Source organism: Amphiura filiformis, chromosome 3 (genome assembly GCF_039555335.1).
Source record: "Amphiura filiformis chromosome 3, Afil_fr2py, whole genome shotgun sequence".
NCBI classification, from domain to species: domain Eukaryota; kingdom Metazoa; phylum Echinodermata; class Ophiuroidea; order Amphilepidida; family Amphiuridae; genus Amphiura; species Amphiura filiformis.
In genome coordinates this window covers 46,250,900-46,278,113 of record NC_092630.1, presented here as the reverse complement: position 1 = coordinate 46,278,113, position 27,214 = coordinate 46,250,900, and the positions used below count along the sequence as shown (strand labels likewise).

The following is a 27,214-nucleotide window of genomic DNA, read 5'->3' as shown; positions in this document are numbered from 1 at the left end:
TGTACATGTATTTTCAATAATACTAAAAGGATTCTTTGAGATCAATAGATTCAAAATGGATCTACTGTAATTTGAGTGTGCATGTAAAATCATATGGACATTTAAACACATAATGACATTATGTTCCAGGGTTGAATTCATATTTTGCTGGCTTTGGATGTCAACAATTTTGCAGTGCTGGAGGTGCATTGATTGTGAATCAAGCAAATTAAGTACTTTTATACAGTATCTGTGAGTCTCGTGCTTGTCTTGTGCTCTATTCAAGAAATTAAAATCAGTGCTGGATCCAAAATGTAAAATTGGATATTCATCAAATTGGACCAATTACCAGAGGCCAAGAGGCTGAAAGAAGCTGGTCTTGCAGATGGATCCACCACTGATATTAACAACCTGTTGTATAGTATCTTGTAAACTGTTGATGTAACAAAAAAAAAGTGAACATATTTATGGAGATAGAAATAAAGCAAAGCAGATATATATATATATATATTCCTTCTAGTGTCTTTTATTTCTCTATAGAGTCATAAAATATAGCATACCCAGTTATATATTTACTATTTGATCACTGGCCTGTTGATGATAACTACAAAAATATTGTGTAGAGATGCCACTTTAGACTTTAGGTCCAGATTTCCACATTTTTTTAAAACTAATTTTCAGCCTGTTTTGGGATTTTATTATCCCAAAGTCATATGCTTTTTCCTGTTTTTTGATTGGAACCGAGTGACATCTCTGTTCTGTCTACAACATGCACCTCTTGACAATGACAATAAAACACATGCTAGCTGACATTGGCAATATACATCTCCATACATTGGACAGGCAGGGTAACAAGCGATTTGGCACAACTGCACTATTTGGTGAACATTCTAGTCTAAATAATAGTTAACGATGATGCACTTCATTTCGCTTAGTCCAGAAAGTGATACAAATATGACTGCATCTGGCTATTTGTCACTCCCTGTAGTTGCCCAATGACCTGTTGTATACAGAGCCATGGGTGCAGCTGCCATCGTTCTTGCTACACCCAAATTTGGGGAGCCTTTTGACACAATTGGCTAGGATGAATGGCTGATTCGTACACTACCCATGATCACATCTAACCTGTACTATCCACAACTTACGAATACAATCGTAAACACGGAAGTCTGGAAAGGATGTCCTCAAATGTTTACATTAAACCAAAACAAGAGGGCAAGCACATGGATTTTTGCAAAAGATATTATGAATAAATGTACGTTTAAACACGAGTGAATACTGGTAGGGAAATGTACTGTATGGTGATGGGTAACGTTTGCTCATACATCAACATTCAAATTCATGGGGAACATGCCATCCGAAGGTAAAATATTCACATTCTAATTTTCCACAATTGGTGTATTAAAACCAAAAAAAAAAATGTTTGTTTCCTGTAGCCGGTAAAAAAAGTCAAATGCGATTTTTTTTTTTTTAATTTTTTTATTATAATCCATTTCTTCAAATGAAAAAAAAATACCTTTTTTGCTGAAAATTGGAATGGAAATTTACATGGGTATCTCTGACACACACAAAAAAAATCATATTTCTTAATATTCAAGAATATTTATGATCCCCTCTCTACCTGCAGATTAAAAAAGTATTACAAAAATGTGTGATGTTTTTTCCATTTTTTTTTTTCAAAAGTGAAAAAAAAAAATCTAAATGCGCAATAAAGCCGTCAAAAACGAAATGCGTGTGCTACGGGGAACAAACTTGTTTTTTTTTTTGCCTTACATACTTAACAACATCATTAACTTAGCTGTCTCACAGAAATTAGTACTACACATAAAAGAGCTGCACAAAAGGAATTGCTTGAATGATGGACAGAGTCATACATGATTGATAATACCAAGATTTGATACAAGGCTACCTAGCGACCCCTTCAGTTTCACTGGTTTCAGCTGAGCCTTTATCCAAGTCTGAAGTCACTGCTTGATTTGCAGTGTCTTTGGTATTACTAGTCTGTTCTGCATTGTCAACTGATGGTGTTGCAGTACTTATTTCAGATGGCTCTACTGATACTGTTGCACTTTTTTCAGATGGCTTTGTTGGTTCTGAGTCTGGCTTCTTATCATTGCTGACCTGCGTTGCTTCATCTTTGCTTGCGCAATCTGGCTGCACACTGGCCTCTTCTGGTTTGGTTTCAGAATTGTTGGAAGTCTTTCCGTCTTGGCTATCTTCTCCTGATTGGGATGTGTCGGATTCCAATTTGGCTTTCTGTAAAAACAAAGATCACATCAAACATAGTCATCATACCTAAATATAAATATCAAATTTCACATCAAACATAGTTATCATACTTGAGCAAATATTTCAGATTTTAACATCTTCATGAACAGTAAAACTATCTGTATTCGAGGTAAGAAGCAGGTCTGTATGGGTTAGGGTGGGTGGGGGGGGGTTAACAGTAAGGTAAGTCCATTATAGGGGAGGTGAAGTCCACTTTCTGAATGTAAGCATTTTTTTGGGGGGGGGAAGTCCTGAGAAAGGGCCTGGGGTACTTCAATTAGTGACACACAGAGAGTGCATGCATATTGACCAAGAAATGTACGTTTGGTTTAAGATCATTTTCTTTTATTTACACATTGTTTCTGTCTCAAAACCTTCACTTTTTGCATCTTGAAATGCTGAGTTCATGAATACACTTTATTTGCCACTTTTTAAGTCTACTTATACATTAGACTTTCATTTTTGAAACATGCATCTTTTAACCTAGATTTGGACAAATTTGACCTATCACGCTCAAGACACGCTGGCAATGATATCAACATTTATCATTCAGTAGACATGAATAACGACATTTCATTGGTTAATAGCCAAATAATACAATTTCGTATTGTTCAGCGTTCATAAATTACCGTACAATATATAGCCGTATTATTCAGCTCTTAATCAGTACCGGCAATTAACAGGCCTTCATACTCGCGTTGTATTGTACACTGTGCTGATCGCGTATGCTGTAGAGACGGCAACAATTACGTGCTATCTCGCGTTTCGTGCGTCGCGCGATGGCAATGGCGCGCTGTATTACATGGCCTGGCGGTAGTTGCATGACAAAAAACTGTAAAGCATGCATGGAAGAGTTTGGAGTAGGCCTATAACTTGATCGTTTATTATTGTGGTTTGACTTCTTGACTTCTGTACTTACTTACATTTATTTATGTTAAATTCATGTCTACTGAATGATAAATTCTATAACGTGACCATTTTTATGATTGTGTTATTTATTTATTTATTTATTTATTTATTTATTTATTTATTTATTTATTTATTTATTTATTTATTTATTTATTTATTTATTTATTTATTTATTTATTTATTTATTTATTTATTTATTTATTTATTTATTTATTTATTTATTTATTTATTTATTTATTTATTTATTTATTTATTTATTTGTGTTATATTCATGTCTACTGAATGCTGCGGCCTTGTGTGATACGACCTAAAACCAGTGATATTTTTCGTATTGCATGAACAAACAGGGGATAACTAATAGTATTTAATATTCAATATTGAATAATGTGTATGACATTGCCAAGTACATGCAGAATTGACTCAAATTTAGCTCTTCAATACTGCAAATCCTAAACAAATCAATTTTACTTATGAACTTGACTGATCAGTATTGTAATAATCAACATAAATCAAGAACTCCTACCTTCTTAGCTTCATTGAGTGTTTCCAAAGCTGATCTCATTGGATTGTGTTTGCCCTGGACATCATATGTGTGAAGGGGAAGTGTACTCAACCACTGCATCATCCTGACAACAAATTCAGTTAAGGTACAATTCAAGAAGTTTTTGAGTTCTTATACATACTGAGTTTTTATCCTTTTGTAAAATATGTGAAACAAATGCCTCACACATTACACTAGTGAATATTACAAAAATGCAAAAGGCATGTCCAGGCGTGGCTTTGGGAGTTAATTTCTCCTGGTTTCTTCTCTGTTGAGTTGACAGGGCTTTTATAACATCACATTAACTTATCCTGGAACCTAGGATTGAATACATATATCAGAACAGGAGGTGGATATATGTGAATTCTGAACCACGAGACGTTGCACACACACACAACCTATATCTGCACGTGCTAAGCAGTATTATGGAGGCGAGAAGAAATTCTACAATTTTATGCTGTAAAGTAACTGGACACAATTGCAGGATTTCCAACCTTAAGGTGGTACTACATCCCCTGATAAATTTTGTGACTAATTTAGCATTTTCCTCAAAAACTAACTATACACTGGTAACATAAGTTATGTACATTACAGGGGCAAGGAATCCAATTACTCCACTGAATTTCAGTGATTCAAGACAAGTGGTTCATTATATATGTTAAGAAATGAGGTACATTCTAGTGGTACCTCTTTTCTTATTATAAACAATGTACCGCTTGTCTTGAGTCACTAAAATTCCAGTGTAGTAACTGCATTCCTTACACCTATAATATACATAACTTTCGCCTATCATATTCTTCCAGCTGACAGCGCAATGCCATAACCGCTTGGCCATCTCACCTTTTCTGCCAACACTACCCATTTAAGCTATTTTGGGTCTTAGCTCCCCCATTCAACCAAGGACATTAGCATTCTTGTATTGTGGTCATTAGTCTTCATATGCTGCATAGTAATGATCTTATCAACACAACATTTTAATCCATGATATGCCACAATTATAACAGGACAAATGTAACAACTTTTAAGTCTTTTAAAAAAAGACTAATCCAATTAAATCAGTGCTACAAATGCCTCAATATCAATGTTCAAGGATACGCTTTCTCCCTCTTTTCCTTCTCAATGATGACAGGGTAGATGTGAGATTTCTTGAAATCATCCAACTTGGTCTGTATAAAAACAAAAATATATGATACATGTATAAATATCTTGTCACAGTTGATACTCTATTATCCTCTGTCATTCATACCTGCATATCTGATGTCACATTTAAAAAGAGTTTGTCTGCAGGCTTGCTCACAGAAAAGGTTATGGTTTGTCTAGGAAACTGTTTTTGCTGAATCTTACTTACTTCCTTCCTTCCTTACTAACAGACTGACTAACCCTTTGGTCTGAAATGGGCATTTCTTGAAATGCCACGGAGGTATGACCCCCCCCCCCACCCCCGAGTGGTGTCAAATGAAAGAGAAGGAAGTACAGAATATAATGAAACTATTTTCCCACCCGGGGGTGGCACTCATAATAAGCCCCGGGTCAATATTCATATGGGTCCTTTTCATATCTCAAAATGCCAAGAAGGTATGTAACCCCGAGTGATGTTAAATGAAAGAAAACAAAGTAAAGAATATAATAAAAATAATTTCCCCACCTGGGGTCACACTCCTCATAAGACCTGGGTCAATATTCATGTGTCAAATAAAAGAGAAAGAAGCAAAGAATGTATTAAAATTATTTTCCACATTGGGGAGACACTCCTCATAAGACCCGGGACAAGGGACAATATTTCACTTTCGGGTCCTTTCATATTTCGAGATCCCAAGATGGTAGGCCTATGACCCCTGAGTGGTATCAAATGAAAGAGAAAAATGTGAAGAATATATTAAAAATAATTTCCCCACCGGGGGTGGCACTCCTTTTAAGACTTGGGTCAATATTCCTAGTTCGGGTCCTGGTCATATATCCCAAGAATGTATGCACCCCCGAGTGACAATGGTATACCACAATATACTGCAGAAGCCCCATGGTTCAACTATGGTGCGGTAACCGCTCTAGTTTTTTATGACCTAGAATAAGGATTGTAGTAAGGCCACAGAAAGAAGGTGTGAAGCTATTTGAAATCAGTTTTGCCACGTACATGATGAGCCCAATTTGGCCTTTTTTTAAAGTTGTTTGGACAAGAAGTTAAAAAAAATATGGCTGCAAAGTGGCAAAAAAATGGTGGGCTAAGATACAATAAAGAAAAATATCAGTTTTTGAGACAAAGATTTTTTTGTCTGGCCTAGGGTACAAAAGCAAACAATGACAACATTAATGTTTCCTGACTTCTTCTTACCTTCTTACAATCATCCCATGTCAATAGTTCATTTATTGTTATAGGATTCATTATGTATGGGTGTGAGTAGGGGTGTATGTTTCCTGACTACTTCTTACCTTGCAATCCTCCCATGTCAATGGTTCATGCAAGCCATCATTGCCCCATTTATTGTTATACGATTCATAGTGTACCTGAAAGGAAAAGTTCCTAAATAATTCACTCTAGTTTTAAGTCTTTTTTTTTAAATTTGTACATAACTTCATACATTTGCAAATTAATGTTAGATGGATTATAATTCAGAATAGCATTTTACTGTTGTTTTGAACTATTTTCAGGTTGAATAAATCATTCCTCCTTTGGTGGATAACCAACACCATGAATCATAACACTGTAGTATTATTGAGGTCATCCAAATTGTTTATGCTGAGAAGTCAGGCAAATGATGAGGTAGTGAAGGGTGTGGCTACCTTCATCTTACCAATATATATACACCTATTTCTAGATTGACAGTTTTATAGTAAAAACTATAGCAAAAAACTATAGTCGTCCTGTCTCCAGTTTAAAGTTACGCCATGTTGGATTTCGCAGTGGCCGATTGAAATTGCACATGGTAAGCTAATCCTGCAGAGTGTATATTACACATATAGAAGGGAGATTAGTCCAAATGCTGGCGATGCAACTGAGTAAACTAAGCGTACCTATTTGAATCTGCCACTGCGGAATCCAACATGGTGTTACTCTCAACTTGAGACGAGACAGACAATTGTGGCATATTTGCTGGCCTCTATTAAACACTTAAAAATATCATTTACTTTCGCCAGTGATTGGATTCGCTCACCAGTGGTGAGTCAACACATTTGAGACATTATAGAACTATCAATTCACTTACCATTTCTAAGACTAAGCCCAGTCCTGGTGCCCTTGGAATGTCTAGCTTATCCTCCCAAATGCTTTTTGCAAAGTGGATTTCTGCGCAACTCCTTTCACAATAGCTAAAATTAAACCTGTAATGTAAACAAGTTACAAATAAATTTGCAAGAATTTTTATATTATTTATTTTGTAGGATTATTTGAGTTACTAGAAATTGGCCTTTTATATTTAACCTTGCTCTCTTTCCAAGCATTCATTGACATGGAATGTGGTCTTGCAGGACTGAAGAGGATTTATCAGCTCACTTTTTTTCCCTGCAGGGCTCTAAATTGAGTGCCTGATATCTGACTTGTTTTGTTTGGTGGCATCACATCATACTGATCATAGGCAACTTTAAATCTTTGAATTCTGGATTTAATCAGTTACGGTGAAGTAACATTGTAGATTAAATATACAGGTTTTTAATTTGTCAACACCAGTGAAGAAACTTACTATTTTCTTGCTGACAGTTTCGCCAGTGAACCACTGACTTTATCGAAGCTTGTTGATGTTGTGATCCAACAGCTGATGACTGGCGGGAAGTTATGTCACTTCCAGTAGTGATGTTAGTCTTACTCACAGTCTCCAAAAGTGGATCATAAACATATCTCAGATTGTAGACCCCCTCATCTCTGTTCATCACTCCTCACCCCCTCTTCCTGATCTGAATTGACTCTTTGATCCATCATGAACTTTTGTCACTCTCTCTCTCTAAGATTTTAGACTCCCCCCAATTGATAATATGATTAGCCCTGGCTACATGGTCACTAATTAAGCAAGAAAATAGTAAGTTTCTTCACTAGTTTTGACAAATTAAAAACCTGTATATTTTGTTATTACCAAACCTGATGTACCTGTTTCAACAACATTGTAGATAACTTACCAATCATCTTCCTGATCTGATGTAACATAAAGCTCTGTCCTCGTACCCTCAGTATGGCAAACTCCATGTAATCCTCCAAGAATGGCTCACTACATGTGAACTCCTTGATGTGACGCATTGCACTAGGATCCTTGAAAGGTCTGCAAAACAACATATACATACATCTGTTATGTTACTAGTGGCTGGTAATGACAGTAATATGTACCCCAGTAAAATTCTCAGAGAGTTCCAAGTTGATCCGAGAAAAAATGTGTTTTTCGTCACACCCTACTGAAACCTGTCCCCTACTAAATTCAACATATTATTTTAAAGCATGGATTAATCAAAACTTATGGTTGCTTGGGGCAAAACACTCATGTAGTTGTACAGTGCAAGGTATCTTATAATTTCTCTCATCTTCACACATGATATTTTAAAGTCACCAAACAACCTTGAAACTACAGATATCTAAATGATAAGGCCATTGCAAACAATTATGCCTGTATGCACAAAACAAGTTAGACCAGGTCTAACTTTAGACTTGGTCTAACTATGGAGATTAGTCCCATGGAGAAGGAACTCTTTGGTATTTACATACCTTATTCTATATCATTGTACATCCTGTAAGGGCAAATACATGTAGCGTAATATTAGATAGCTGCAGTTTAATTTTGGTACTTTGATGGGAGTACAGGAGGAAAAGAAAAGATTAAAGGGATCCTTGCCAAAGTCTAACATCTAGGTCTACTTGTTTTGTGCATATGGAGCTATATGTGACACGATCAAGGGAAATGAGTCGGATGTCGCTAATATTGATTTTGAGATATTGGCAAAGAAAGTGTTAAAATTCTTTTGTTTTATATTGTTTTCAGCGATTGATAAATTGACGTAACTTCGCAAAGAAAAGCCGTATCAATATGGGGTTTTCAGTTTCTGAGAGCTCTAAATGTCCTCTTTAGAAACAAATGTAAAACTCATTTTCGACCAGGGTCGACATGTGACTCATTCCCCTTGATCATGTCACATATATGGACCTAATTAGTTTGTACGTATGAAACTCATTGCTATTAATAATTAACCTTGGATTTGTGAAAGTAAACATTTTTTTAGCAATTTTTTAGAGCTGAAATGAACTTTTCATTATTTTAGCATTCTCCAAATATAACCATCGCCAACAACAACTATAATGATATCTAGTACCTATAATTTATAAATTACTTACTTTCCTGATGTGAAGTTGTGAAAATTGTGTGTACCAAGATACTGTGTAAGAAGTTCATTCACCTCAGTAATTTTCTCAGCTGGATAGATGAAGACAAAAAGAAAAGACGGATATCCAAATCTGTTATAGCTAATTACATACATTGAATTGTCAATATAAAATGGGATAAAGCAATTAAACAACAGTCATTTCATTTGTTATGAAGTTGTTGTTTTTTTGTTTATTTTATTGCCTAATTAGCAGGCAATGATATGCCAAATATTATAATATACCATCCAAATTATTATTATGGTTCTTGAGATGATCATTTTCATATTGATAAAAACAATAAAATAAAGAAAATTTAGTTACAATGTCAGACGTAATCCTTCAAAACAGTGCTAAACTGCAACTCTCATTTGCCTGTTCAGTATGGAAATTCACCCAACTGCCAAGGCGTAGAAAACTAGTTTTAGGATGAAATATACAGCAATACCTTCTTCACAGACATTAATTTTCTGAATTTCTTAGGTCATCTTAATTTATGTGGAATATGTTTCTTTTTTTTTTTTTTTTTTTATCAAACTGTGGGATACGCTCTCAAAGAGGTTGAACCTTTTCACTATCGTCAAGATAAAGAATTTTATTGAGATTACGACCTAGGCTATTTGCACCTTTGATGATGTCAGACATGAATTTTTGTGGGGAAAAAATGAAATTTACTCAATCCAGCGTAAGAAAACACACGAAAAGTGGGCAATTTTACAAATGCACAGGAGGCTCTGAGCTAAACTATTATAAGCTTTAACTAGACTGCTGCCCTCATTCGTCAACCGTCTGGATTGACGACTGAGAAAACTACGTGGAAAAAAAGTGACGGATTTTGCAACAGGATTCCTGTGGCATAGAGCATGCGCAGTTGTGTGCAAATTGACCTTTTGTCCGAGTTTGTTGTTTTTAGAATTTCAGAGCGCAAACTTGTCACAGCAGCGGGTTACAGCGACACGGTACACGGGCGCCGCTAGTCAGTTGCGCTACGGCGCACAACCAAAGTCGCATTGAATATTTTTCAGAAGTCCGTCACGATATGGCCTGTAAGATAATCAGTCGTCACTACAAAGCATAACACAGTACATGCGAAGTGTAGACGGCTGATTGGAATTAGTCTAAGCTTTAACGCTTTATAAAATTAATTACCCACCTGGCAGCCTATAATTCTCTGTGGTGAGTTGGTCTACTGGTTGAAAAGCAAATGTTGGCAACATGTACATGTATGTCCTGTAGTCACAATTGTGTTTGGAGTTGAAGCTACCTGTAGTACGCTTGATACCTGCATAAGGAATGTATTTGCAACAGAAACACGAGTAAATAATGGTTAGAATGAGTAAATATTATCCTGCTTAATATTTTGTTGCTACAGATTCAAAGCAAGTTTGATCTTGAATCTTAAACTATGTGATCAACTTTTACATGACAATGCTTCCTTGATGGGTTGATTGGTAGGAACAGTTGTTTACAAATTTATGTAAATTGGAATTCTGGTCGCTTCCTACAGTCATCTCAAAATGAGGTTTTCCTCATGGTTTGTGGATACCTTCACACATGCCCTTATTTGTGTGTTACATTACATAAGCATAGTGTGCTTTGGGCAAGTATGGACAGGAAAAGTGTACAGCCTAAATAAACACAATTGTTTCCAGTGCTTTGGGCAAAAGTGTAGAAGCTAAAAGTCACTTTTCTGCATTCTTTCAATATGTTTACAAAATGATGGATATATCCAAACACCATATAAAATCATTAAACATGTAGCTTACCCATGACCCTTATAGATGGTGGCAAGTGTTCATTCAGCTTATTTTCAATGTTATCCAGTAACAACATCTTCAATGATACCACCTGACCTGCAGCAGACACGCCCTTGTCTGTCCTAGCACATCGCTGGAATGACATCTTGCCCATGAAGCGAGCATGATCTTGTGGAATGGCACCTGTCTTGAGGAGGGCTTTCACTAAGTCTTCTTCAATAGTTGGATATGGACCTGGATTCCTGGATGAAGAATATTACAGAAATTGTGATTAAATAAATAAAATCTGGGCCATGGAGGCCAAAGGAGGCATTTTTGAGAATTGAGTTACTATAATTGTTACCATTTACAAACATATAAGCTATCGTATACTGAAAACACCAAATGTCTAGCATATTTGGTTCTAAGGTTCTGATGTATAGTGATGTCTATTTTCTTATGTATTTTATAGTTTTTTTTATCACATTTTTTCCAATTTCAAATCTCAAATTCAAATTTGCCACCTTTGGCCCCCATGGACCAGATTGTGTCACAAATGGCATATGATATGTCCATATCATATGCCCATACATTTTTTTTTATCATTCAGTAGACATGAATACCAACATTTCAATGGTTAATAGCCAAATAATATGATTCTGTATCGTTCGGTTTTCATATGATTACCAAACAATATATAGCTGTATTATTCAGCTCTTACTCAGCACAGGCAATCAACAGGTCTGCATACTAGTGTATTGTTACCATACTGATCGCATATGTGGAAGAGACAGCAATTATACTCTACCTCGCATCGCGCGCTAACTGCATATCGCGCGCTAATGCGTTAGCAATGGCGCACCGTATTACTTGGCACTGGCGGTCGTCTATCTTAAATTTAAAATTGTTACCCCAATCTGTATATTTAATACAAAAATTATCACTAATTTGAGGTTGTATCCCACTAGGACATAGGCTGAATGCGATACAACCTCAATCCAGTGATATTTTTTGTATTGCATGGTCAAATAGGGGATAACTAATAATATCCTACCTTTGCATGCCATAGTAGCCTACTCCTGAGTAAGACAATAGCAGAGCTACTTTTCTCTTGACAAATTTCTTGACCTTGTCTTCTTTGTTTGCTGCAGCAGATGTCTCATTAGCAGAAGTCACCTGTGATGTAAAGCAGAAAGAAACATCTTATTATGCTGTGACTTAATCTAAACCTTACCCTAAAGTTTAACCCTATAATTGGATGGTAGTCTGCAACAGGTGTAATCCACTAAGCTTGTAACTCATCATAGCATAAGTAACCCATCATAATAATAGAGACATTGCGATTTCCAAACGTAGGCATCGGACGTACGTTGATCTATTCAAAACCACTCTCCTGTATCGAAGCGAGGTCACATATTTAGCTATTTTGGAAGATATTCCATGTGCGAAATCGACGTAGATACATCGTTGAAAATGCACAAAATTTGTCCATTTCACAATATGTTAAAGACAGTCAAATAAAATGAACATACGAAGGAAAGTCTAATTATTATTATGATCCTTTTTGTTTGTAACAAATCATTATATAAAGGTACAGTGATGTGTTAAAAATGGACTAAATTTAAATGCAATATTCATACGCAGAGATTGTCCATTGATATGTGTGTGATACTTTGCATACAAAAAATGACATTGCGATTTCCCACTTTGGATTCCAACGTAGTATAAAACGCAGATGCTACGTTGAAATATGCTAATTTTACCTCATGTCGAAGTTCATGCAACGCGCCCAATTTTCAGGACGTAAAAGCAAAGTAAAGTCATGATATATGGATGTAGTGATCTTTAATCTACCAAATATGTGACATGATCAAGGGGAATGAGTCACATGTCGGCCCTGGTCGAAAATGAGTTTTACACAGGTTTCTAAAGAGAACATTTAGAGCTTTCAGAAACTGAAAATCCCATGTTAATACAACTTTTCTTTGTTAAGTTACGTCAATTTATCAATCACTGAAAACAATATAAAACAAAAGAATTTTAACACTTTCTTTGCCAATATCTCAAAATCAATATTTGCGACATCCGACTCATTTCCCTTGATCGTGTCACATATATGTTTTTGGGCAACTATAATATTTGGGGAGCACAAAAAAACAATTAAGTTTAATCAGTATGTTAAGTCAAAATTTTAGTCTAAATCAAAAGCGGCCTGTTTGAATTTGGCAGACTCTCAGTAGCCAGCACTTACTGTTATTTTTTCAATCACTATATGCCCTCTATCGACCTAGATTAGATTAGATCAAATATTATAGGCTTTATTCCAGCCGACTTGTTCTCATTCGTGATGAATGAGCACAATCCAGTTTGGAACCGAGACTAGCAATATTTAACACCGTATTAACGTACGTGAAAACGTATGTGAAAACGTACGTTCCACGTGCTGCGTTTGGAACATCGCAATCTCTCTAATGAGGTACTCTCTACTCATTCTGTACGATGTCTATGTGTTCCTGTTATCAATTCCTACTTCCAATGTGTAATCTTCAAGGAGTGTTTCATTTTTCCAGTGGTACAAAAATCTCATCTTTTTTGAGAAAAGTAGGGGGGATGAAGCTGTGGATCACAAAATGCCCCTTAAATATATTTTAATTCATCATCTTTGTTCAAAGTCAAAGCATTTTGTAAGCTCATGGTAGAGACCAAATAAGTTCACTACACCTACCTCTGTCTTTGCTTTCTTTGTTTCAGGTTCCTCTCCTTTCTGGCCATCCTCTTCAGCCGGTCTCTTTTCAGTATTACTAGGTGCTACTGCTGCCATTACTGTTGCAGTGTCAACCACGTTGGTTTCAGATGCCATGCTTGGTTTTACTGTTTGGAAGATAGAGGGACGTAATTGTACCAGTAATCTTTGTAGTGCTCTTGCTAGTACCATATCATTGAAGCATTATGGTAGGAATTTGGCGTAAATATGCACTGGTCTATGTCGGCTAATTTCTGTTAATGAATACAGAGAAAACCAGGAATCTCATTTATAACATCGCAAGCATAGACAATGTTATCCAACCATTTAGTAAATGAATTAAGAAAAGTAGAATTTCCCAATCGTCAAAATATATTCTTATAAATTGTGGTTGCAATGCTCATCAGCTCATGGCCTACTTACATACAGTGTTTAGATCCTTCATTTATGCTGGAGATTGCATGCACCTATACAAGATTGTACTTTAAGCCGGAAGCTCCTGGGAAATTATCATGAACATGACTAAAGGCATGTTCACACATTATCCAGATTAATGTTCATTTTCTCTGCACACTGGCATCATGTATGAGGAGCAAGCAAAACTTCAATAATCTCTTACAATGTCCATGGCAAATACGACATACTGCCTGCATACTTGTAATTAGTTGCCTGGGATAACAAATAACCCCAAAATCATCAAGATTTAACTGATTTCATGCTGGTTGAAATCTACACTTCCCAGCCACCCACAAATGACCCTGTGGTGGTGGTGGTTTGGGCTTTTTATTTCGGTTGATTTTGTTTTTGTTTTTTTAAGGGGGATTTTGTATTTCATCCAATTATCCTTTCTCTTTACCACTTTCTTTTTTTACTTTAAAACATTTCAGAAAACAAACACCTGTTATGTTAATAATGACCAAAGAAGTTACACCAAACACAAGACATGTTTAGCTTGACGAGTGTATTTTAATGGCGGCCCATAGTCTCATAACCATCGCTATTGCGTACCTGTACTCCTGAAGTGTAAAGTATTATACTAAGTGACTGTATGCAAGGTAGATATTACTACACCTGTCTCTTCTTCAGAAAATACTAGCTGTTTGATTGTCACCCAAAAATGAAGAAATGGAAACATGATGGTGGAATTTACTCTCAGTCGCTGAGCAATGAGCAATCAACTCTGACCAATAAGTAACACAATTTTCCTGATGCAACAAAAAGGGCTCTACTGCACCTCATTGGGCAAAATTAAATTGCTCATCACTCGGCATAAATTCAGTTCAAGTGCATTTTGGAAAACCAGTCGTCCTTTTACATAACTTCATTTACATGTAGCAATAAGCCAATAAGTTTGTTTTTGTTTTGTAAAATTTGTGACCCATCATTATTTGTGACCCATCACCTCGATTGTTTGGTTTTGTATTACCCTCTTCTTCCCCTACTCATTGTTGTCTTACCCCATCTGGCATTTCAAATTGGACATACTACAATGTACACTAAAATCAAGTGCCCTCTAGCAAGGATGATTGATGTCCAAAGGCCCATCCTTAAAGTCAAACTATGCATGCATTGCATTACAAACCTTGAAATAAGTGGACTGGAACCAGGAGATATTTGTTTTTGAACATTGCTCCTGGTGTAATGGGATTTTATTTAGTGCCCCCCCCCCCTTAGGAAGGTCAAACAATTTCAGGGCCCCCTTTTTGCATCAGCCCCCAACAAGTGTTTGTGAATGGTCCCTAACAGTCAGGCCTGGAAAATATATTCATTTTCCAGCAAGAGAGATCAATTTCCCTCCAACTTAGCAGGATTTCCCACCATTTCTTATGTATTTCTTTATCCAGAAAAGCAACATTTCCCTCCAAATTACCTGGCAAGGAGATTAGGGTTTGGATTTTGGATATTGTTAATGGTTTAGGGATATGATCTCTTAGTAATTGGGGTGTGGGGTAGGTTAAGCAGGGGTAGAATTTAGAGCTGCTGCGAGAATCTGTTTGGATTCTCGTGAGTCATGAGAAGAATTTTGCTTGAGAATCCAAGATTCTCAGAATTTTGAAAATCCATGGATTTTAAGAATCATGGATTTAATATTATAAAATTCAGCCAGGTACATGATAATTAAGTGTTTCTGTTAAATGTAATTATATTAGTGGTGTCAACTAAGCCAGGGATTTTCGGGCGGGCTCGCGGGTACCTGCCCGAAATTACATTACCTGGGCAGGAAATACCCTGCCCGGGTGCCCGAAATTCCAAAAAAAATAAAATATATATATCAAAATGCATTCAAATTCAATGCATTTTGAAATCATTAATAGAGTATGACATGAATACAAATTATAAATTTTCATATTAAAAATACAAAACATCTTGAATTTTTTTATATTTTTTTTTTAGGTCAACCATGAATGATCCTAGCATCTAGGTCTAGGTCCAGGGACACTACAAAACCGACAAAATAAATAATTTAAAAAAAAAAAAAAAAAAATTTTCAGCTGAATCCACATGGATTCGCTGCACATATTTTTGTGAATCTTTACGCTTGAATCGATTTTTCATGGATTCGCTACGAAATTCTTCCCTGTTAAGTTACAGTTTAGTGAGTTTGCAGTTAAGATTATGATTAAGGGTTGGATTTTGGATTAGGTTATGACTTAGGATTACATAGATTATCTTTGTATTACTCCCTATTCCAGAAAAATACAGCACTATTTTTTTTTGGATAAAAAAACAATATCCCGTTTTGCCAAATGAAACATATTTCTAATCATTTAGTCAGTTCTACCTGGCAATGAAAGTCAAATTTTAAGTCAATTTTTGGAAATAAAGGCCAAAACATGCAATTATATAGGATGTCTTTCCTATGCTGTGACAATCAAGCTCAAGTACAAGTAGCTTTTTCAAGTTATGCATTCTAATTTTGAAAAACACATTTTCTAATCTTTTTTATAACTAATCAAAAATAACATTTAAAACATTAAAAAAATTATGAGCCAACTCTTAACCTATACTCAAGATTTTGAATGCTTAGACTTGTGCTAAGTCTTTGAACAATTGTAAGAAAACATGCAAAATTGCACGTTGTTGGCCTATTCTCCCTCAAATTGCAAAAATGTTAAAATTTGACTTTTATTGCAAGTTTATAGAACTAACTTTAGTCATGTTTCTTTTGACAAAACAGGATATTATTTTTTTTTAATCTAAAAATAGTTTTGTATTTTTCTGCAATAGGGAACAAGGGGGCTATGATTTTCTTTGGAAGGGGGAGTCCCAAATTTACAAAAAGTCGGCGTCAATAAAATTGCGACCCCTCTCCCTATTTTGGCAACAAAAATTTTATGACCCCCACCACCATACACCTTACGGTTACCCCTAAACAGGCTAAAATTGTATTGAAATCAATCTTTTTGATTAAAATAAACACACTATCTGTAGTCATCTTGTGAGCCCCCATATATTTGGGACCCCCTTCCGAAGAAAATGATAGCCCCTAAGGGTGTGTGAACTATTCCTGAAAAATCAAATGCTGTTGCCTATTTTCTCTACTAATATTACCAATGTACAAAACAATCATAATTCACAGCTAAGAAACATAATTTTATCCACCTATCACTGAACTTTATTTAATATCAACAAATAACAAAAAATGTGTACATATTTCACATTATTTAACATATATAATTCTTTTATACCGGAGCTATAGATGGGTTCTTCCTATTCAATAGTGTAATGTATTGATGAGTTTTATAGGGCTTCATTTCAACCTAAAGTAAAATATGTAATAGGCCTACTGTCTCAAGTATATGCATAGATATTCTATAATATAAGATTTTGCCATTCCATCTCAACTCACCCAATGCGTTGGCTGGTCACCCTCTCAGATTTTGTTTTAAATCACTTATATCAATGCCCTGCGGGTCAAATGAACACATTTCAAACGGTAGGTTTCAACTCCTTGTCGTTTCCGAGTTATGGCTCGTTGAATTTTGGCTTTTTGACGCGATTTTTCCACTTCCAATTGAAATACACACAAAATTGTCCGAAGTACCAACCAAATTTTTACCATGTGGGAAGTCCACCACCACAACCAAATTCACACAAGTTCAAAATGCAGGTATGAACTTCCCAGACACCAGAAATCTTAGTGGTGTCAAGCCATCTTCATGGTTAAATTAGTCATTTAACCATGAAGATGGCTTGACACCACTTTGATTTCTGGTACAGAGGAACATCAGAGAAGTATTTTGATTATGTGTGAGTTTGGTTATGGTGGCTTATTTCCCACATAATAAAATTTGGGTGGGTATTTAGGACAATTTCTGTGTGTATTTCAATGGGAAGCGGGCGATTTGTGTTAAAAAACATCAAATATTAAACTAGCCATAACTCGGAAACGACAAGGAGTTTAAACAAAATCTGAGAGGGTGACTAGCCAACCTTTTCTGAAAATTGGGCGAGTTGATATACATGTAGCACCATCTGCTGTTTTTGCATGTTTTGAGCATGGTTTCGTAATTCAACTGTCTTGCACACAATTTTTGATGACAGGGACATCATCATCATCATCATCAGTCGGCTGTGGAGCAGGCGACTACAAGCTTTCCCCAACTATTGCGATCTTGGGCAAGCGAAACAATTTTGTTTGGCTGCAGCATCCCTTCAGTATCTCCCAGGAGGTGCTGTACATACTGTATTAAAGTACAGTGTGCGCGGCCGTCCCGGGACAGGGATAAGATTCTGCAAAGTTGTAAGATTTTACTCTCTTCATACAAAAATGCAGTTTCGGCTTATTGCAAGGGTAAGTTAATACAGTGCAAATTTCTTTTGAATGAATATAGCGTGATGAATGCCACTATACACAACATAATAAACTTGAGTGTATTTCAGATAATGTCTTTTGATCAGTATTTTTTTGCCTGCCCACATTTTGTTCTCTGAAATTTTGACCTTGTACTCGCGTACTGCTGTGTTCAATCAAATGAAATTATTACTGTACATTATATATCGGTATTCATTTGAATGCGCACAAATTAATATGGCATGTGTTGAAAAATGTGTAAAGGTACACTCATATGACTATAATACATGAAGTTTGGTAGCAAAACAGGTATTGGTGTAAGGGTTCAAAATATGAGAACTGTGTAAAACAAAAGACGCCGTTACTTAGTATGTGAAATTTGCTGGCAAATTACCCCTAAAACCTGTTTATTTTGAGCCCTATTTTGAAGGGCCTTCATGATGTCCAATGGTGCACAAATCTACTGAATCAAAGCGCAAGCTATAATGTAACTCAATTACATTTAACATAAATTGTAGACAGTTCATTGGTTGATTAACATTCAATATTTTACGATCGCCCAATTTTTTTCACCAAAACACTGCAATGCTTAAATGCTGAGCATGTGAAGGAAACAAAGTGCTTTTCAAACCATACAATGTAGACATTATGACAAATTTGAATTAGAATAAAACTAAGTCTAGAGTACTTTGATGTAAGGAAGTTACTTCCAATTCAGAAGTGAACACTGAACAAATGTGTGATAACATTGTTTAATAGCAGTGATAACAACATACTGATGCAGTAGTCGAAAGAGATTGTTTGAACTTTTTTTACATTGCTGATGGTTTCCCTGTAGGGACAATGTTTCATTTATGACAATGTCACAAATTCTCAAAGTGTCAAAACTTGAAATAGCTCAACCATTTCAGCTATACTACATGTATAGCTCACCCATTTCAGCTTATTACTATTCAGACCAATGCAGCAAGTGATCTACAATTAAACAAAGCAATACTCAATTGGTAGATGTTTGAATCAAGTTTGTTTGATTATTTATCATTATTATGTCATATGGTATTTCCCAAGATTAAGCTTTCACTTAAAACTTTTCTTTACATTTTTATATCGTCTTATTATCAGTAGCTCTTGTAAACAAAGTGGTGAAGAATAAGAATTTTTCAGCCTCTACACCATGCATCTATCTTAAACACAACTCTGAATTTGGAATACACATGCAGTGTAGTCCAAAAACAACTTTACCCAATTTCAAAGGTTAATTTCTCAAAGTTGGCAAGTCTGTTTCAAATTATTGTTGCATATTCTGAAAGACGGTCTTTCTAAGAGTACCGGTATTTGTTGATAGTCTTTTAAAATATGCAACAAAAATTTAAACAGACTTTCCCACTTTGAGAAATTAACCTTTAAAATTGGGTAAAGTTGTTTTTGGACTACCCTGTATTGCAGCTCGTATGAGATAATGATCATATCCCCCAATTTGTTTTGCCCATTATTATGCTGAAATATTATCACCCATGCCCTGAAATGAAAAAAATAATAACACAAGGCCCACCAAAAAAGATTGTATGCTAGTTCACCACTTAACTTTTTCAGAATTGGGTCCGTCGGTCGGTCCCCCAATTTGTTTTGTTTCTTTTATGCTGAAATCCAAGCCCCGAAAAGAAAAAAAATAACATAAGACAGCAACTTTTTCAGAACTGGGTCTGTCAGGAGGGATTAAAAAAAATAAATAAAAGGTTATAGCCAAAACATGACTGTATGCCTTTAATTAGCTTTAAATAAACAGCCCAAAATAGTTGTGAATTGGGATATTTCTCTAGTGTACATACCACTTCATTCATGTTTTTAAAACAGTTTAGAAGTGTGTAGAAACTGTAAAAAAAAAAAAAATTTTCGGGATGTCAAAAAGTTTAAAGGAAAAAAAAATTCTGGAATTTCCAAAATTAGGGTCGGTATTCATCTGCAGTAAAACAAAAAACGTTTTTCCAGATTAGGGGCGGTTGGTGGAGGACAAACAAACAATCTTTTTTGGGGGGGGGGGACCTAATAAAAAACACCAGTAATTAAAAAACAAAATTTATGTCTAGATATTTTTATGGCCCCAGATCTAGAAAATCAGCAATATCCAGGGAAACATGGAAAAACACATCCGGGGCAAGTGAAATCCAAAATCTATTCTAACTACATGTATCTTTAGAAATGCTATACTCATTGATTAACTCAAGGATTTACAAGGGTTCAGATAATGTACAATTAACTATTGTTGCTTTCTCCATACCACCATCCAAAACAACATCCAATTTGGGAACACTACCAGTGTTGCTAAGCCATAAGACCAGCTGCCATACAGGCATCTGTCTACTACACTGTTGTACATGGCATCCTGAGCAGCAAACAAAGTATCCAGTAAAAGTTGACCATAACTGTCATAGTTTATAGTATTGGCTTGATAGATCAGTATCCCTATCAACACCAACCCATATGGGGATACCAGTACCAAGAGGGCGCTTTGTATGATGCGAAAGATGCGTTTCTTTGAAGGTCTGACGATGGTGTAGACTGGAATGGTTACGACCGCAATGAAAAATGCCAAGGAAAAGTTCATCATGGCAATTGCAGAGAGGGATACCCCTTGCCATATAAGTGCAAACGATTTGAGCAGCTGCCACTCTGCTTTAGAACTAAGATCTGTAGACTGTTGATTTTTACTACGGCCTAAGTATGGCAAGAATATGCACCCAACTAGGAATGCTAGCAGGCCTATTGTGATGCCTTCATTGGGTTTTAACCCAAAGGCTGCACTATAGCGTGTTATAAAGTATTGAGGACAATAAAACAGCAGAACACCCGTCACAAAGGCACCAATCATAAGAGGTATCACCAAGCTGAATGGGCGTTGTGGGGGCTCTGCTTCAACTTGGCTGTCTTTTTTCTCATCAGAGTGTTTTTCATCTGATTCACCAACTTTCTCCTCTCCTTCTTTGTCATCTTCAACTTTTCCTGATGCAATCCAGAGGGCTAAACCATGCAAAATGGGAACCACCATTAACAGTCCAAAAGGTGGCATGTATAAACCTATTGATATATAGCGCTCTGTACTTGGTAAGATATAAAAGAAAAATGACTGATGCAGACGTTCTAAGAGATTATTAATGCTTCTGGTCATTCCTTCTAATACTCTCCCCACAGAAACAATGGACTGCGCTCGTCTTGACTGCGATGGATAACCTTTGAGAGTCAAAGCCTCAATGTGATATTGAAGGAAAAGCCCATGAATGCCACTAGGCTTTCCCGATGCTTGATGTGCCATGTTCAACAACATTGTCTTCATGCTGTGTTTAAACCCATCATAGCGTAACCATTGTGCTTGAAGTGCGTCTTGACGGTTTTGAAATGTCACCGCAATGCCCTCGCGTTTACACAACCTGACAGCCAGGTTGAATAAGTCTAAATTTGGCAATTGCCCATTGGGTCCTTCAATCATGATATCAATGTGATCTAAGGACTCTGATCCCAACTCCAGATTGATTGCCCCCATCACAGATCCACTTCTTCCACTCATTAAAGACGAAGTAATGTAACTGGACTTTGTATCATGATACGATTCCAACCATGCTCTCATCCCTATCTCTTCATGCTCTACTACAAGAAATATAATATCTTTCGACCAGTATGTGTGTCTGCGGAAATAACTCGCCAAAGATAGCATGAGTCCGATGCCATGATTGGTGCTACCGAAGGTTGCCACTTGCTTTAGACTGCGATATGGAACAGTCAACACTATTGCTTCTGTCCCTGCAAGTCGTGGTGCTCGTAAAATACCATAGACATTAGTCCCGGTTATCACTTTAGTCTTAGAAGGTCCTTTCTTAGATGTCACTGTCTCCATGAAAGGATGTGAAACTGTGTAGTTTTGACTGTACACATCAAGTCCAAGTTCACGAAATTTGGAATATAACCACTGTTCAGGAATGGCACCTTTCGGTGTGCCACGTGCCACCTCACGGAGTTCATTTGCATAAGTACGGGTGTCAGTTTCACTGTGATATTCCCGTTCAACAAGAGCAGGAAGCAGGGCGTTTTCAGAGAAGTATGTGCCAGCACTAAGTGGATAGTGTGCCAGAGAGAGCATGTAGATGATACCAATGATGTAAAAGAAAATGCTCACTACTGCATAGTACTTGGAAATCAAGCGTGACACAGTCGCTTGGGTTTTGGGATCTGTCAATAAACCCATATTTGAGATTGATGGTTACCGTTAAGAAATGTCCTATTGTTCCTTATCTGTCAACTTGCAAGAAGTAGGAGGAGTCTTGACTCTTATAAAGCACAACCTCTTCAACTGCACCTAACTTTCAACAATGATTTGTCCAAGCTCTGCTAAATTCAAATTCGACTCACTGACATAGTCTTACTGCAGTTCTGATTGAAGTCTTTCAAACACTGACTTTAGTCCGCCTCTTATTGTTCAATTACTTCATCACACGATATCTACATGTATGGTACAAGTGCAAGCCACATCATCTTCAATATTGTATTCTGGATGAACTCATGGTCCTCACACGTGTCTGGATAGTGTACACATCTGCAGAGATAACAAAGGGAAGATCGGCAGTCACTCATCAGTCATCACTTATTTAATTATTAAGTTATTATCTTTATCCTTTACAGTGAGTGTAGAAAACCTCAAACTTAAATCTCATGTAGTACTGGTCCAATTCCAAGAGTTGAATCTGATTTAGCAGAGAAGTGCAGAACTAAACGTAAGTGGCAGAAAAGTAGACATACAACAGCACAACTGACGACAATTGATGTAGATGAGAAATCATGTGATTTTGTAGTGTCCATATGGTCATTTTCACGGTAAAGGGTGTACAATGTACATAACTTTGGATTTTTAACACTTTGATCCGTTGTGGTCTAATAAAGCTACAGAATTCCACAATTTTTTTTTCCACATAAGTTATCTAGTTAGCAGCTACCATGGGTAGCATAATCATCTTTGGGAGTTACTGCGTTCAGTTTCGGCAGGCTAAAATGTCCATAAATATGGCGTTTTGATGTACTAAAAAATAGTAACATTTTCCCACATTCTCGGTTCCATCTCTGGGTAAGTAATTGTTATTTTAATTATTTATTATTATTTATTATTAATTAGAGCTAAAACCACCTTCTCCTTCACTCCAAAGATTAAAACCAACACACCACTAAGCCCTAACTAATGGCAACAAAGTTATAGTGCTCCTGGAGCACTGTGCGCCGATTTAAAACTCAATTAATCTACAAACCAACTTGTTTATTTTTTTTATAATAGCTCTCCTAATCCGAGACTGTTCCGCTTTGATAGTAAACTGACTTCCAAATAATTATCAAGCTATGTAACGTGACTGTGGCGTCAATTATGATAGCCCGCCCCATTGTTAATTCAAATATGGTAGGCACATAACATGCATGACCCAGTTCTATTGTCATTTTGGCAAGACGTTGGTTATGATCAACAGACTATCAATGAAAACTCATTTCAAATATCGCCTTGCTTGCTGAGCTCTACATTGATTGGTCAGGCTGAGTAGCCGCTTACACAAGTCTTACACAAACGGTAAGACAGTGAGACCACGGACGTGATATATATAGAAAACTCGTCTGACCCAGGATGTAAAAGTGAATTCCCGTGAAATGCTGGGAGCTAGAAGTCAATTTGCCTACAGATTGGAAGGGTCCATGTATGGGGTTTATTTAATGTTACATAATCTACATTACCAGTCGTTCTCCATGGACCCAAGGGAGGGTCTATGTAAAGCCCTGTGTTTTCTTCAGTTAGTTCATGGATAATTTTTCTTATGCTGAAAGTGTAGTCATATGCACAGTAAAAACTGCCACATTAGTTTTAATTGTGAAGAGCCCTGTATTTTTGAGAACCGGACTTCGATATTTGTCGTTTCGGAGGCTTCATTTTGTGGGTATACATGTAGCTTTGGTTCATAATTCTTTGTTATTTCTTTATTTCTACTTGATTCATAACAGTTGATTACTTAACTTGAAATAGGTGACAAAAATTAGCCGACTTGCAAGCTTTTAAATTTTTTTATAAAATCTTGACTTCATAGAGGCGATTTTCTGTTAACAATTTTGGAGCCTCCAAAACAAACTGTTCAGCTAGCTTGTGCAAATATAAATAAAAGAGCTTAATAAATAATCCAATCTATTTATCAAAATGTAGCAAAGTAGATCCTCAAGTCACTTGTTTTTAAACAGTGGAGATATACATCACCGTTTGAAAATGGGACCCAATACAAACTTTCCGTTAACACTTGAAGCCTCCGAAACAAATAAAGCCTCCAAAACCTTCTTATCATAAATAACGAAACCCTTGTCTTGGGTCACTGAAATTCCAGTGTAATTGGATTCCTTGCCCCTACAACATACATAACTTTTGTTATCACTGTAGTATTAGTTTTTGAGAAAAATGCAAAAATAGACAAAAATTCATTGAGGGGTGTAGTACCCCCTTAACTGAAGCCTACGAAACACAATCGGTTGAATTGCCAATTTCGGGGGTAGGCCTAAATGATCAAATAATAAACCGAAGGGCACAATGCGCACGAAGCGTGAGAAAATTTGCAATTTGTGTTCCCACAATTAAGCTGTACTCCCCTGATTTCTCGAAGATTTCATTTATATCGAGGATGATCATTTTGGCAAAAGCAAACAGTAAATTAAAGTGAAATATTTATTAGAGTGTGTGCTTCAAAGGCGATCTTGTATTTTTAATAAAATGCACGACCCTTTTTTTTGTTTTTTACGGACCCGCTACTTTTGTTTGCTTTTTATGGGCCGTAAAAGAGCAAAAGAAACAGACCTTATAATGGACCCGTAAAGGCAAAGAAAAGAGACCGTAGTGGACCCGTAAAAAGCAAAGAAAAGATACCATAGGCCCGTAAAAGGAAAAAAAGAGACCTAAGTGAGTATAAAAGCTTAATAAGTAAAGAAAAGATACCTTGGGGTACTACACCCCTACCCAAATTTGTGCCTATTTTTGAATTTTTCTTAAAAATTATAGCGCATTGGGGACAAGTAAGATATGTATTATAGGGGCAAGGACTAAAACTACTGTACTGTGAATTTTATTTCAGCACAGATGTAAGTTGTGGGGTTACAGTCAAAAATGAGGGAAAACCAATATTTGATCAATATATCAATAACTACTTGCTTTGAGTTGCTGAATTTTCAGTACAGTAGTTGTAGTCTTGACCTTGCTTCTATATAATTATATCTCACCTGTCACCAATGTGCTATAATTTTTGAGAAAAATGCAAAAATAGGCATAGAATTGGCCAGGAAAAATGCAAAAATAGGCATAGAATTGGCCAGGGGTGTACATGTAGTACCCCCTTAATGGACCCATAAAAAAAGATAGACCTCGGAGGGCCCGTAAAAAGCAAAGAAGAGATACCTTAGGCCTAATGCCATAATGGTCAAGAAAAGAGACCTTTGGCTTTGTTGGCCCGTAGCGTAGAGTAAAGCAAAGAAAATATGCCTTAAGTATACATGTATTACAAATACAAGGTATCTTATCTTTACCTTTTAATGGGCCCCTGAAGTCCCTTTTCTTTGCTTTTTTAACCTTTACTGGCCCATAGCAAAGCCAAAGTATGTTTTCTTCACTTTTTACAGGCCCCCTAGGACCCCGAGCCCCGGGGTTAAACGCACCCGGTTACCCTCCCTTGTCAAAAATGTTGCTAATACACTTCAGCAAAATTTTAGAGTGTCCAAAGGCAAATCTTGCACAGTTGACTCATCGAAATCATGAAATAACCTGCATCCAAATTTCTACATAAATAACCTCTGGTAGCTCGAGATATTCTAGCTAAAATACAGGTAGAAAACCCTGTTTTTTTCTGAGAGCAATCTTTTCATGACTTCAGAGACGCGACCTCGATGATGGCCATCATTTTTATTCACCATGTTCACTGAAGTGAGAGAGAATTGAATAGATGTATGTTCATTGCCCATTGTTCATCGCAACAGAAATTAACACAATAGACACAGGGTCTCGTGCCTGACCTCCGGTGAAAAAAATTGCACCGAAAAATGATAGCAAAGCACTCTAGCATCGAATGCGTAAACTATCGTGTGCAAATTTGAAGCTAGAGTTCTCGAGTAATTGGCAGAACTGTGCTTTTCATGTGTTTGTATTGAAAAAAAAATGGAAAGTTTACAGAAAAATGCCAGATTTCAAAAATCTTTAAAACGTCATAACTTTGTAACCGCTTGGTCAAATTTTAAGTTCCAAACATCATTTTAATCCTAAAATGTATTACTATACAAATATGCTGAAATAAATTACCATGCATTTTAATTTCTCATGTGCAGTCCCTACACATTGTACATGCCTGAGTGAGCATGCATGGTGAGCTGAGTGAAGTAGTTTTTGTAAATTCATGATTTTTAATTTAAATTTTTATGCGAGTCTTTGTGTACTAATTAGATTTACGAATCTCGCTAATTGTCCATATTACATTTAAGTCATTCTTATTTATCTTTAAAATGTAGCTTGAAAAAATGTTACACTGATTTTAGGACTTAAATATTCCAAGAAAAACTCCACATTTTCTACTTACATGCACGTGAATTTTCCATCTCATCAGTAATGTGACCTATGACATGTGAAAAAGGTCAGGGTCACAATGATCGCACTTTTGGGCGAATTAATTTTAAAAATAGGGGTGTTTTCTCTATAATTGGGTGTGTTTCTGGGCGTGTTTCTTTTTCAAGACAAGTGTTTTCTCTTTATTTTTCTGATTAAGGTCAAAATTTTAAACCGTAACTACTTTGAAATTGCATCCTGACTTTTGAGTAGTGTAATAGCTTGAAACAACTCAATGTGAAGTTGTTTTGATGAAGATCGTTT

The 27,214-nt window shown here is 36.2% G+C and overlaps 2 protein-coding genes across 2 annotated transcripts; both read right to left on the bottom strand.

Annotated features, from left to right (window-relative positions):
• Positions 1–1,469: 1,469 nt before the first annotated feature.
• LOC140148609 (pseudouridylate synthase 1 homolog) lies at positions 1,470–26,955 on the bottom strand. Its single transcript, XM_072170621.1, is given in 13 exon segments — positions 1,470–2,235; positions 3,680–3,782; positions 4,793–4,863; positions 6,125–6,199; positions 6,898–6,950; positions 6,953–7,012; positions 7,802–7,941; positions 9,003–9,081; positions 10,183–10,311; positions 10,796–11,028; positions 11,820–11,941; positions 13,491–13,636; positions 26,925–26,955. Coding segments are annotated over 13 exon segments (1,581 nt in total). The 5' UTR covers positions 26,944–26,955; the 3' UTR covers positions 1,470–1,884.
• Positions 20,340–22,698, bottom strand: LOC140148608 (glycosylphosphatidylinositol anchor attachment 1 protein-like). The gene has a single exon (XM_072170620.1). It carries the CDS (start codon positions 22,538–22,540, stop codon positions 20,561–20,563), a length of 1,980 nt encoding a protein of 659 aa, XP_072026721.1. The 5' UTR covers positions 22,541–22,698; the 3' UTR covers positions 20,340–20,560.
• Positions 26,956–27,214: the final 259 nt, after the last annotated feature.

Coding starts and splice junctions, on each gene's coding strand:
- LOC140148608 (XM_072170620.1), bottom strand. CDS start 22,540: ATGGGTTTATTGACAGATCCCAAAACCCAAGCGACTGTGTCACGCTTG.